The 13,434-nt window shown below is 41.8% G+C and overlaps 1 protein-coding gene across 1 annotated transcript; it reads right to left on the reverse strand.

Moving 5' to 3' along the window:
- Positions 1-348: 348 nt before the first annotated feature.
- On the reverse strand, positions 349-6,047 carry LOC138135101 (uncharacterized). Its single transcript, XM_069053749.1, has 3 exons — positions 4,739-6,047; positions 2,987-4,282; positions 349-800 (listed from the first exon to the last, which is right to left on the reverse strand). Exons 1-3 carry the CDS (start codon positions 6,045-6,047, stop codon positions 349-351), a joined length of 3,057 nt encoding a protein of 1,018 aa, XP_068909850.1.
- Between the last annotated feature and the right edge of the window lie 7,387 nt (positions 6,048-13,434).

The following is a 13,434-nucleotide window of genomic DNA, read 5'->3' on the forward strand; positions in this document are numbered from 1 at the left end:
GAGTCCATCTCGGTACTGTCGTCAAAAATCTCTGTCTTCACCCACGCAGGGGTGGTTCTCGTTCGGAAAGGAGGGGGGTGGCTCTACGCCCCGACATCCTGCCCCCGATTGAAACAATCGTTTCAATGAACAAGATTATAGGAGCTATTAAATTACAAAAAATCATAACTACAAACTACGTATCTACATGTTATCATTTTACGAATACAAATTAAAAAAAACCTAATACTCGTATGTGGCCTAAATTAATTCAATTGATTAATTATCCTTAACTAATGACAGTCTTTTCTGATAAATATTGCGCCACTTCACTGCACAAAATTGCCCATGAAACATATCACCACTGCACTAATCGTCGATGGGGAGTACGCACAGATTTCTGACGGCTCGTTTCGTGGTGCCTGAGTCCGTCTTCACCGTGGCCACGCGGATGATGTCGTCGGCGCCTGGGTGGACGGCTGTGACGCGACCAAGTTTCCAGGTGAGCGGGGGTGTGGCCTCCTTCAGGACTACCAGGTCGCCTTCTTTGATTGCTGCGCTGGAATTGCCCTTCTGCCATTTTGGCCGCTCTTGCAGCTGGCCGACGTACTCCTTGGACCAGCGGTTCCAGAAGTGCTGCCTCATCTGCTCTAGGTGCTGCCATCGCGTCAAGCGGTTCTGGGGAACGTCGACGATTTGATGCTCCAGTGGGGATGTCATCGCCGTGCCAATCAGGAAGTGTCCGGGTGTTAAGACGTTTAAATCGCTCGGATCTTCGGTCAGCGGGCACAAGGGTCGCGAATTGAGGCAAGCTTCAATACCTGTCAACAATGTGTACATTTCCTCATATGTTAACGAGGTTTGGCCAATTACGCGTTTGATATGCCCCTTTACTGCTTTAATTCCGGCTTCCCAAAGACCCCCGAAATGAGGTGACCGGGCGGGTATGAAATGCCAATTGATATTAAACTCCGCTAGGTGTCTTAACACGATGTTGCCAAATTCGTCAGCCAAAAACACGTCACGTAGTTCCCGTTGAGCTCCAACAAAATTGGTGGCGTTATCGGAGTAGATATTCGCTACCATTCCTCTACGCGCGATAAATCGTTTTAGGCCGTTCAAAAAATTCGCCGCGGTCAAATCGCTGACGAGTTCTAAGTGAATCGCCTTCGTTGAAAAGCATACGAACAGACATATGTAAGCTTTGGTAGTTTTTTTACTACGAATCCCGCCGATTTTCAAGACTATGGGGCCGCCAAAATCAACGCCACAGTTAGTGAACGGCCGGCTCGCTTTAACTCGGTGCGATGGTAGATTGCCCATAATCGGGTTATTGTCGTGCGGTTTTGTTCTGAAACATGGGATGCACCTGTGCACGACTTTCCGAATTTCACTGCGCCCATCTAACGGCCAGAATTTTTCGCGTACCGCCGCTAGTGTGGCCGTTGGTCCAGCATGTAGTTGATCGCGATGTGTGTTCTCAAGTATCAGTCGGGTCACGTGACCCTTTGGCAAAACAATCGGATATTTTTTGTCGTGTGGGTATTGTGAATTGGACAATCGTCCTCCCACTCTTATCATCCCCGAATTGTCAATGAATGGGTTTAACAGCTTTAATTTACTCTTCGAGTTTACCTGTCTACCTGCTTTTAGGTCCCGTATTTCGTGTTCGAAATTTGCCTTTTGCGCCAGAAGTATTATTTTCTCTTCCGCGTTTTGCAGTTCCGCTGTCGATGGATGATTATAACCGTTTTTTGTTATTCTCTTTTTGCAGAGATCGGCAAATCGAAGACATAAAGCTATTATCCGTCGTAGTTTACGAAATGTGGAAAATTGATTGATAACCGAAAGATTTGGGTGACTATCATCCGTCCCGGTGACCGTAAGGGTTACTACCTGCCGTAATTCCGGTACTTCGTCCGTGATTTGTTGTGCCGTCTGTGAGGGCCAACCATCCGGGTTTTGCGACAGCCAGTGCGGTCCCGTGAACCATAAATTATTTGTCAATAATTCGGGGGGATAGACTCCGCGCGATATGATGTCTGCTGGGTTATCCGCCGAGTTTACGTGCTTCCAATTTTGTATGTTCGACAGATTTAGAATTTCGCTCACTCTATTCGCAACAAAGGTTTTAAAGCTACCCGGAGATCCTGTCAGCCACGCGAGTACTATCGTAGAATCTGTCCAGTAGTGAACCGTATCAACTTTGATTTTTATTATATCTTGTATGTTTGATATTAACCTTGCTAATAGGACAGCTGCGGCTAATTCCAAACGCGGTATGGAAATAGTTTTTTTAAAATTTCATTAAAAAAAGTTGATTATTTTTCATTGATTTTAGTGTTAGAAGTATCACTTTTTTTCACTTAGTGAAAAAAAGTTATGACGTCAGCAACTTTTTTTAACTGCTTGGTGTTAATCCATGAATGAACGATATACCTACGTATTCTACAGAGAAGTGATTTATCAAAATGAAAATTGAAATAACGATTAGAACAATTAGTAACATTAAACCCACCTTTCTTTAGTCCAGTAGTAATTTCAGGATCTTCATCTGAATCACTCATTTTGACTTTTATTGAGACTGACATAAAACTGACAAATTAATTTTACAACAATAAACATATAATATTTCCTTGGTTACCACAACCGGCCACCGCACTTGACCAAAATGGAAGCACAAATTACAGTTAAATTAGGTTTTGATTTATGAAATTTTAAAAAATTTTATGGACAACTCGTGTTAGCGTGCTTTTTTTTTCATGCGTGTGGATTATTTAACTCGTCTACGACTCGTTTAATAAACTTCCACACTTATGAAAAAAAGTTGCACTTCTAACACTCGTTGTCCAAATAACTATTAACGGTGCTACCCGCGACTTTGCACATAACAATTTTACGGATATTTTTTCATTTGCATCAATTACCCTTACGTATACGCAGCATCCATATGCAACTTGGGATGCATCTGAAAACCCGTGAATTTCGAGTGACTTATACGGATAACTTTCAACGACTTTCCTCGGTATTCTGATTTGGTTTAGCAGGTGTAATTGATTCAGAATTATGGTCCAGCTGGTTTTGAGGTCCTCCGGTAGTTCTTCGTCCCAACCGATTTCCCGTTTCCATAACTCTTGCATAATGAGCTTTGCTTTGACGATGACCGGACCGATTAATTGTAAGGGGTCGTAAATTTTTACAATTGCGGACAAAACCTTGCGCTTGGTAAATATTGATTGAGGATTTTCGCTTTTGACTTCGTATCTTAGGTTATCGTCACGACAATTCCACCATAACCCTAAAATTTTTGTGTCGCCGTTTTTATCAAAGTTGATTAAATGCGAATCGGCGTTATTTAGGTCCGGTAGAAGTTGGTCGTGGTTCGCCGCGAATTTCCTAAGTTCGAATCCGCCGCTCGCTAATAACCTTGTTAGTTGTTCGCGTATTTGATTGGTTTCTTCTAGGCTGTTAGCGCCGGTTAATGCGTCGTCCATAAAGAAATCGTTTAATAAGGCCGGGTAAGCTGCAGGGTATTTATCCTTTTCTTCTTCTGCGAGTTGTTGTAAGCAACGTATCGCGAGAAAAGGTGCGCAATTTAACCCGTAAGTAACCGTTGCCAGTTGATATTCTCGAATCGGTATATCTGGACTTTCTCTCCACAAAATGGTTTGATATTTCCGATGTTGATCCGCGACAATTATCTGCCGGTACATCTTGTTGATATCCGCCGTGAAGACGTACTGGTGCGTCCGAAACCGAATGATGATATCAAACAAGTCGTTTTGTAGTTTTGGACCGACCATAACCGCGTCATTTAGACTAACACCTGTGGCCGTTTTCGCGGAGGCGTCGAAAACTACCCTCAGCTTTGTGGTGGTGCTCGTTTCCTTCGTGACCGCGTGATGCGGAAGAAACACCCGTTCGTTAACGTTCACTTGAGTTGGTGGTACTAGCTCCATATGATTGAGTCGGATGTACTCCTCAATAAATTCCGTGTAATCACGCTTCAACGCTGGGTCTTTTCGGAACTTATTTTCCAATGATAAAAAACGTTTTATGGCCATCTCTTTGGAGACGCCGATATTGGGGCCATTTAGCTTGAATGGTATTTTGACCGTAAATCTACCCTCGGCATTTCGAGAACACGTGTTTTTGAAATGGGTTTCGCACTCGATGTCCTCCTTTTTTACAATTACGACCCTTTTGTTCGTTGGATATTCGTCCACTTCCCAAAATTTAGAAAGTTGTTTATTGATGGAGTTCAATGACACGTTACAAAGAGTCCCGTAAGATGGTTTACGACCTGCAACCATATCGCCCCCAACAACCCACCCCAGGATCGTTTCTTGCAGATGTGGGTTGTTTCGAGTGGCCTTGATTTGGCCGACACTTAAAACACGCCAAAAAATAGTGGACCCCAATAAAACGTCTATTTTTCTGGACACATTGAATTCTGGGTCCGCCAGATTTATGTTACCCGGAATTTGCCGTGACTCGAACTCAAAGGAAGATAACGGTAATTCTTCCGTAATTTTATTTAACACCAAACAATCGATGTGAACATTGAATGGGTTATGAAGCGATTTGAAATGAATTTGCGCCAACTGCCGTGCACAACCCTGCAACCCTTCTACCGTCGTTATCGGCCAGTTAACCGGCTTCGTTCCGATCCCTAACCTTTTGACCGTTTCCTCACTGATGAAGTTAGACTGGGAGCCTGGGTCTAATAGCCCACGGCATCGCTGCCAGTTGCCCTGACTATCGCGAATTAAGATCTCCGCCGTTGCGAGTAGATTTTGTCTGGCTTTTCCGAATGATGAGTAAGTTACTACTGAAGTCTGCACGTTATTCTCTGCATGCAAAAGAGAATTATGTTTCTCCTTGCAGTACCGACATGCTCGCGATTTGCATTGTGAGGCTTCGTGGCCTTTTCGGAAGCAGTTTTCGCACACCTTCCATTCTTTGACCTGTGTGACCCGCTGCGCGATAACTAAATTCAAAAATTGAGGACATTGGTACAGTCCGTGCGCCTCTTTGCACATGTAGCACTGTATTTGTTTGTTTGTGCTAGCGTTGCACAGCGTCTTGTCCTTGCTGAAATGATTCGCGGAGGTCTTGTTATTTGATTTGGGCGTCGCGTTGTTGGTTTTTGCGCTCTGTTGCTCCGCGACGCTGAGCGATTCCAAAGTTACGCATTTTTTCTGCAAAAAGGATTTTAACGTCTCAACAGTCGGTGGATCCGGACCCAATTGAGCTTCCCATTCGCGCTTTGTGTAAAAGTCCATTTTCTGACTTATGATAGGTACTAATAAACCCGACCAATGTTCCGTGGGTTGCCCTAGATTCGTCAACGCTGCGAGGTTGATGTTGAAATCGTCAACTAATTTTCTCAGCGACTGATACGAGTTTTTCACCAGCGGTGGCAGGTTTATTATGGCGTACGCGTGTTCTTGGATTATGAGGCGTTTGTTTTCAAATCGAGTGATTAGCGTTTCCCATGCTACCCTATAGTTTGCCTCTGAAACCGCAATTGATTCTATTGCCTTAAGGGCTTCGTCTTTTAAGCAACTTCTAAGGTAGTGGAATTTCTCGATGCTCGTGTACAGATTGCTATCATGTATCAACGCCGTGAATGTGTCGCGAAATGACAACCAATCCCGATAATTACCACTGAATGTGGGTAATTCTAGTACGGGCAATCTAACATTGCTGTTACCGGTACCATGGCTTGATACCGATGGGGTGAAGCCCGTCGCGTTTGCGATAGTCGCGGCTTCATTAACGGTGGCGGTTTCTATTTTCTCTAAAATGGTGGATTCAATGTTGTAGTACGCGTTCTCAAAATCGGCGCGCTCGTTGCCTTGTAAGGCCGTTTCGTCGAGTACTTCGATTTGTAATTGAACCGCGTCAAATTCTTTGAACGCCTCCCGTAAATTCACGAGACGTGTCTTTAGCTGAAAAATATTACCGTCGCCGAAATCCCTTACGAAGTTAGATACACGCGTGACGGCGCTCTTGATTGTACCGCGACGTATTCTAAGTGATTTCAATTCTTGCTCGTTAGCCATGTTTTTAGGAAATGTACACACTAATCAACAGATAAAAAAGGCATGCACTCTACCTTTGCCTCTGTCGCTGTGGCTTCCTCGATGTCGATACGATCCGGCTCGAAGGACCAATGTTTGGGGCCTAATGGGGGCTCCAGGAATTTGTTCGGAACCAAATGGGGCTCCTGGGTTTGCTCAGCCTAATGGAGGCTTCACTGGTTTGACTGTAGGCGCGCGTGAACTGACACACCGTATCGTTTTGTGTAAAACGTTTATTTACATTTATACAATTCTTTGGACCGTACGACCGTACTCGAGATGTTGGGTAAATGACTTTTGACGTGTGACTCTGACTGTTCTACCCTGAGTCCATCTCGGTACTGTCGTCAAAAATCTCTGTCTTCACCCACGCAGGGGTGGTTCTCGTTCGGAAAGGAGGGGGGTGGCTCTACGCCCCGACAAAAGTTGACTATCGTAAGTTACTGAAAATAACGCCAAAAATAATTATTTTATGCCTACTTCGTAGCGCATGAAAAACCATATCTTCAGTTTTTTGATCATTGAAATCGGATAGGGATAATAAATAAAAAAGTTATGGGTTGAGGCGTTTTTTATCAAACAGCCTGTATATTAATTGCAGCAAATATAACAAAAATGATCTAAATGTGACTAGCAAGTTAACAAGTTATAATCAGAACTCACAAATGTTTACTTTCTAACATTGAACGATCATCTTGCCCTATTTTTAATTTTAGCATCTGACATCATGGACACGCCCACAACGGGCACCCTTTGCTGAAAACAAACATGTCCAATTATGTCCCGATTAAACATAAACAATTGTCGTTCGTGTCAAACGGCGGGAAATTCAAACTTTACACTGTTCTAAACGGTTTAATTTTTCCAACGCCTAGTCAGCGCAGGATTTCATTTGAACGCGCGATAGTTTTGTTTGGCAACAGACAAAAAAAAAAATTAACGGTACTGTTACGTTGTTATTTTTACCTGTACTAGAGTAAAATTAAATTTTCCGACTACTCCGGGGAAAATTTAAAATAACGCTTTTGTGACTGATTGTCTCCAAGGTCCGGCACACACACACACTAACGTCTCGAGAGCACGACCGTTGAAGAAAACAAATGATGAATTACAAGCACGGTGGTATACCAGGTGTTAGACAGAAACACGGATATAGGTTACACAGTTTAATCCTCGACTACTGGACATACAGCGTGACACTTTAAATAAAGATAAGGATAACCTAGATGCCACTTCGGGCGATACACTGTTGCCTAATGAAATGAAGAGAATAGAACTTAATCCCAAAACGATACAATTAATTCAAAGTTAACGTAAAGGACTCTAGGGTAAAATAAACAAAATCAAAAGTCCTAAAAGTGAAGTAGGTGATGAGTCTAGGTGAAAATCAAAAAGGTAAAACGTAGAAGGCGCTTAAATCACTAGTTTAAATTTACAAAAAGTGCCGGTTCTACCAGGCAATACTTAACAATTATAAAATGAAATGAAAGTGAAATAGAACAATTCCTTACACCGGATTTGGGGCTGGGAATCAATCAGGAGAGTCCTGGGTAGAGCGAGCTGGAGGAAGGTCCTCCGAGTCTCTCTTCCGCCGCTGGTCTATCACGCCGTCCGTATCCTCGGAAAGTCCTCGGGGTCCTTCCTTCCCCCGACCCTTCCTAGGTATAAACGAAAGTAAGTAAGAGATAGCCCCGGTGAAAAAAAAAGATAATGCGACGTAACAAAAACCTTCCGAGTACCAGCTGACGCGTCTTTTCTGGCGAGGTCACTTCAGGTCTGACAGCGCTAAACTATGTAAAAGAAAAATGCCAAAATGGCGGACAGAACAAGAAAGACGCTGAAGGACCTTGCCAGATAAGATTTGTCCTGGACTCCGGGTTCCTCGGCCAAGGACTGTCCGGTGTGAGGTCCTGCTCTTTGGTGGGATCCTGGGAGATGACGCCGGCCTAACAGGGTGGCGAAACGTGATCCGCTGACGCGTAGGGTCGTTGACCCTCGTGAAGGAAGCCTAGATCCGCCGCAGCGTATGGTTGGAACTCCTCCTGGACGATTTTCCAGCCGCTTCGGTCTTCCTCCACGGGTTCGCCAGCACCTGTTGCACTGAGAAAACACCCCCTAATCTCCCCCTTTGAGCACAAACACACACACACGGATTCAGTCGTAAATGTCAACCGAGCACCTGTCGAGAAGCTCTAAAATGACGTCCGTTCCAACTTTTATATCTTTTGCCCCTCCTCTCGCAAATTGGTCGCGGCCGGCACCGGAAGTCGGGGTCCGAGAGCCCGTTCTAGAACGTTCACGAACCTTCTAGCATTTACGATTTACCGCGAAATTTAAATCTTAACAGTACATAATAAGCACTTTTTTTTTGAAACCATGCAAGGCAAACATTATTTGATAAAAAAGATTGTTGCAATATTGGAATTTGCCATCAAGGTAAATATTATCGATTTGACAAAAAAATACAAGTGTGCAAAAGAACTAAATATGAAGGTTTCATCTCTTTGGCCCTCGATGACTACCTGGAAGATCTTATTCCCTTTGGTAGCGGCCGGTGGTCGAACTCAACCAAATTAGGGATCGTGGTCCAACTCGGTGACACCGCATAGTGGCACCCGTTAAATACTGGATAATAATTTCATTATTTGGCTTTTTCACAGGCTCTTTTTATATGAATAATTTAATTATTAAATATTTCGTGTAGGTAACTGATAATTGTAATTGATAAATAAATTGTGACAAATGCTTCAAATGACCTTATACAGGGAATGGCAGGACTGACGCCCCACAGAAGACTGGCAAATTCGTGGGATTACGCTGAAACGTAAATTAAAAACTATATTTTTTTTACTCTCAAAATAGGCGAGAAAAGACATTGCGAAATTGACCAATCAGACGAGAATACCATCGAGGACTTAATTGGTCGTTACGCAATCGAATATTATCGAACCGCGCGAAACTTTTTATAATCAAATGGTCTACTGCTTTTTTTGACAGATGTTTGTGTCATCTTGACAATTTAAACATTTTAATTTGTCATTGTGTTTTCTCAAGATCTGAAATCGTGTTGCAAAACTCTGCCGAGATATATTCAGCTGCCGATTATGTTGAGATGTTGATTATCTTTGGAGAATGCGGACGGAACGCTAGGGAGGCAGCAAGAATTTTCTCTGATCGTTTTTCTGACCGACCTTCTGATCACAAAACAATTTTGAGAGTACTTGCTAGGGCTCAAGAAACAGGGAAAGTTTTGCCGAATCGAAATGAAATTGCCGGAGGTGCACGAACCGCACGGATCTTGGCTAATGAAGAGGCAATACTGAATATCGTTGAAGAAGATGGAACTAGGAGTATAAGAGAAATTGCCCAAGAGGTAGATATCTCCAGCAGATAGGTACTATGGCGGACAATAAATTTAGGCCAGCAAATTTCTGACATTTCAAAAAAGTCAATGCAAGCGACCATTTATTGTCATTATGACTGATGTGTCAGTTTGTCAAACTGAAGGTTTTCAAGCTATTTGGCGTTTCCTTCGCCCTTTTCGTAACTTACAGATCATGACGCACTAGCATAACTGATTTGTAGAAGCACTTCTCTCTAGTGCACGCTTCTTTTCTCAATTTTAATTTTGATTATCGCTGTCACGATGACAAGAATGACAAAAATCGAAAATGGGGTTAGTTGAACATAATGCCAGCTTCACATTTTGATGTCAAGCCAATGACAGGCCGGCCTAAATTTATTGTCCGCCATAGTACGATAATCCACGGACTACTTATCCGCGTGCATTTTAGCGTCGATTTTCCGTAAATTTGTGGTCAGAACTAGTGGAAGATTCAGTGGTAAGTCAAGATTGTAAAAAATAAAGAAAGCGTGTTTAGGTATTCTTTATTTTCAGATCGGACCTTTTGAATTCCCAATGCGTTTAACAGGAGCTGTGTACGCAAACTTTTTAAACATGGAACTGGCTCATTTACTTGAAAATATTCCATTGATTTTTCTCGCAAATCAGTGGTTCAAACATGACGGGGCACCACCCCCATTTCAGTCGCAATGTGCAAGGTATTTTGAATCGAATGTATCCTAATCGTTGGATCGGACGAGGTGGTCTACGCCACTGGCCTGCACGATCTCCGGATCTCAATCCTCTGGATTTTTTCTTATGGGGGGTACGTGACAAACGTTGTTTACAACAGACCCATTCATAACGAGGAGGATTTTCGAAACAGATTACATGAAGCTTTTGGAACAATTACACCTGAAATGGTTAGAGCCTCTAAATTAAACTTACTACGGCGTGCACAACTGTGTCTCGAAATGAATGGTGGACATTTTGAGCATCTCCTTTAATTCTTCTTTCTTTGAGTTTTGTTTGTGTTTCGCTTTGTTATTATTTGCTTTCGTTCTATTAAACTTGCTTCTTTTTAGAACCACCATTTGTTGTTTGCTTTACGACTTCCACCCAATAATAAATTTATATTAATAGTTGCGGGCTATACGATGACAACTTTTATTAAATTTATTGACATTATTCTTAACCTAAATTTTTTGACAGTGCAATAATGTGCTAAATTTGACAATAAAACACAGTCGAACAGGTATTTTGAGTAGAATGATAATATTTTTGGAAACCAAGCAACGCCCTCATTCATTCTGTTCTCCCCTAGTTTTTCCGAGCTTGACTAACGGGATTGGTGGATTTGATATTCTTCTAAGTCGATTAAAAAAGCAGATAAGAAAAAAGAATCAGTCTTTCCAGTAATGTTATTGCTGTCGGCACAAGTCAGTTTCCTCTGGGGCGTGAGTTGTGCCACACCCTGTATTTGACTCTGTCGAGCCGCCTGTGGACACTTCTACTCCTAAAACTTGAATTACTTCTACTCAGCTCAGAAAAAAATGCCACTTTAACCGTTTCTATGGAGATACACAAAGGTGCGATTTTCGAACGTTTGAAGATAAATGTGATTTTTTTAAAATTTACCTTACAATTGAATCGAGATGCACATTTCTTTCAATTCTCTAATCAGTTTTACACTAGCTTTTAAGTTTCACAAAAATTAACACTTGGTGTCATTTTGAGCAATAGATTTTTCTGCGTTTATGACAGTTTTTACGTTTATTCTGATAAATTCAGATTACTATAGACATTTTATTTAAATTATGCGGAAATGAGATCCGAAAACATTGCAAATTTGTTGAATATTTCTAAAAACACCTTTTATGACGTCCTTGCAAGGTACAGACTGGACAATACAATAAAAGAGCAGGGGTGCGATTCTCGAATAAATGCGAAGGCTATTCGTATGCGCAAAGTGGTCAAATGCGAGTGATTTGCCAGAATTGGTATTCTCGAACTACATTTTCGTTTGCATACACCAAATTCTGCGAACGGAACGTTGCGAGTGGTCCACTATCACTCGCAAGTAATTGCGTGTGGTGTGCAAGTTCAATTCTAACATTTCTAACCTAACCTCAGAGATAACTTCTAATCTTAAATAAGTGTATCTAATAAAAACTTGAACCAGTGAACATTGTTGTTGTTGCTGTGTAAAACACAGATGTAATTCGCTTCAACCACTTTTAGACAACAACTTCCCAGATTTCGAATATTGAGAAAAAATCGTGGGAATAAACATATAAAATCAAATTTTTGGTCATTTTAGACATGTTCAGGTCAGGTAGTTAAAAAGTAAAATAGACGTTTAATAAAAAGCATTTTAGTCCGATTAGGTAATAAAATGGTTAAAAAACACTACATTTATTTTTAAAACCCAGCATCTGGGCCAAAACCACTCTCATCCATCGTTTCTCGATTTAGTTTAGTTTACCTAACCTAGGGCCAGGTTATAGAAGCGAAATTAAGTTAATCGTAATTGTAGGACGGCGCAATGTGTGACCGTGATTTTTCCGTTTTTTTGTTTCCTTTTTAGTTCATAGTTTTTAAGACGCTACACGTTACGTGATTGATACGGATTAGAATTCTTTGTTAGGAAAGAGTTAGTAAGTTCGGAATAAACGATCGTGCAGACACAAAAGTCGATCGCTGTCGTTATTTTGAACCCGATTTTCCTGCAGAAGTTGTTGTGGTGTAGAAATATTCAATAAGGTGAGTGTATCACTGAGTGACCTGTTTCTGTTGGTGTTGTGGTGAGTTTACCTAGTTTAATAATTGATTTTGATAACGACCATGGCCATAATTAAATACAATTGGTATTGTGAGTCTTTAAATGTTTTATAATTAATTGGGGGTCGCTGACTGGGGTCAGGACTGCCCGTGATCTACAAGTAATTGAGGGTTGCTGACTGAGATCAGGACCGCTCGTGATTAATAGTTAATTGAGGGTCGCTGACTGAGATCAGGACTGCTCGTGAGTTATAATTAATTGAGATAATGATATTTTCACCATTAAGGGTGATCATGTTGTTAATTTAATTAGAGTTGTAATGACAGTTGATGAGATTCCTAACTTTGATATGATTGAGCCCCGACATGTCGAGCTAATTAATTAGACTGTCCACCCTTCCTTTGTTTCTGGCAACTGTACGCCAGCAGAGACCGTGGAGCTGCTAGTGGTGTGAAATTGATTGTGATCTATTGGACTGGCAGAGACCGGGGAGCTGCCAGTGGATGTGAGACAGATTGAGTGAGTCGCTGAGTGTTATCAGGGATGCTCATCTGTGTATCGGGCGGAGCGAGTACTTGTACTCATTGCACACCTTCGTCGCGATGGTGATCACAATTGATTGAGGGTCGCTGAGTGTTATCAGGGCGCCTCGTTTGATTACAGTTGTTTATTGAGATGAGGACTGAGTCCTGGAGGGTTCTGTGTGAACCCTAGTCTTTCCCCTAACCCTGGACAGAGCTCAATTAGTTAATGTTAATTGATAACGACCTAAAGTACTAGAGCTCAATGAATATGTAATAATATTTGACAATCACCAAAGGTATTAAGAGTTGACGTTGCGATGGTACCATATTTAAGGTGTGTGTGATTCATTATTGTAAATATGTGTTGGTTGTGCTCGCACAACACTTTCAGCGAACTGGTTACTCACCACCCCATTTTATTATTTTACAGGAGGTAAGCCTGTGATAGATGTGCAGACCACGATCACCCCGATCCACGACACAAGCCGCCACGACACCATTGTTAACGTAATGTTCACCCAATTATTTGATTTATTGACAATTACTAAATTGTGACATCCTGACACTGCATCAAGTCTGATGTGTTATATTGATTGGTGATTTGATTAGTATCAGTATTATTATTAATTTTGTGTGCTGTCTCTCTCTGCGAGAGTTATGTCTCTCGCACTCGCATCATAGCCTCTCTACATAATCAAATGCGAAATTAACTGAACTCAT

Source organism: Tenebrio molitor, chromosome 7 (assembly GCF_963966145.1).
Source record: "Tenebrio molitor chromosome 7, icTenMoli1.1, whole genome shotgun sequence".
Lineage (NCBI taxonomy): Eukaryota > Metazoa > Arthropoda > Insecta > Coleoptera > Tenebrionidae > Tenebrio > Tenebrio molitor.

What these genes read in the sequence shown, in the direction of transcription:
- LOC138135101 (XM_069053749.1), bottom strand. Translation starts at nt 6,047, where the DNA reads ATGGCTAACGAGCAAGAATTGAAATCACTTAGAATACGTCGCGGTACA. An exon ending in GGAGATCTTAATTCGCGATA is followed by an intron (nt 4,283 to 4,738) that starts GTCAGGGCAACT and finishes ATATGGTTGCAG; the next exon opens with GTCGTAAACCATCTTACGGG. An exon ending in ACCGAGGAAAGTCGTTGAAA is followed by an intron (nt 801 to 2,986) that starts GTTATCCGTATA and finishes CATTGTTGACAG; the next exon opens with GTATTGAAGCTTGCCTCAAT.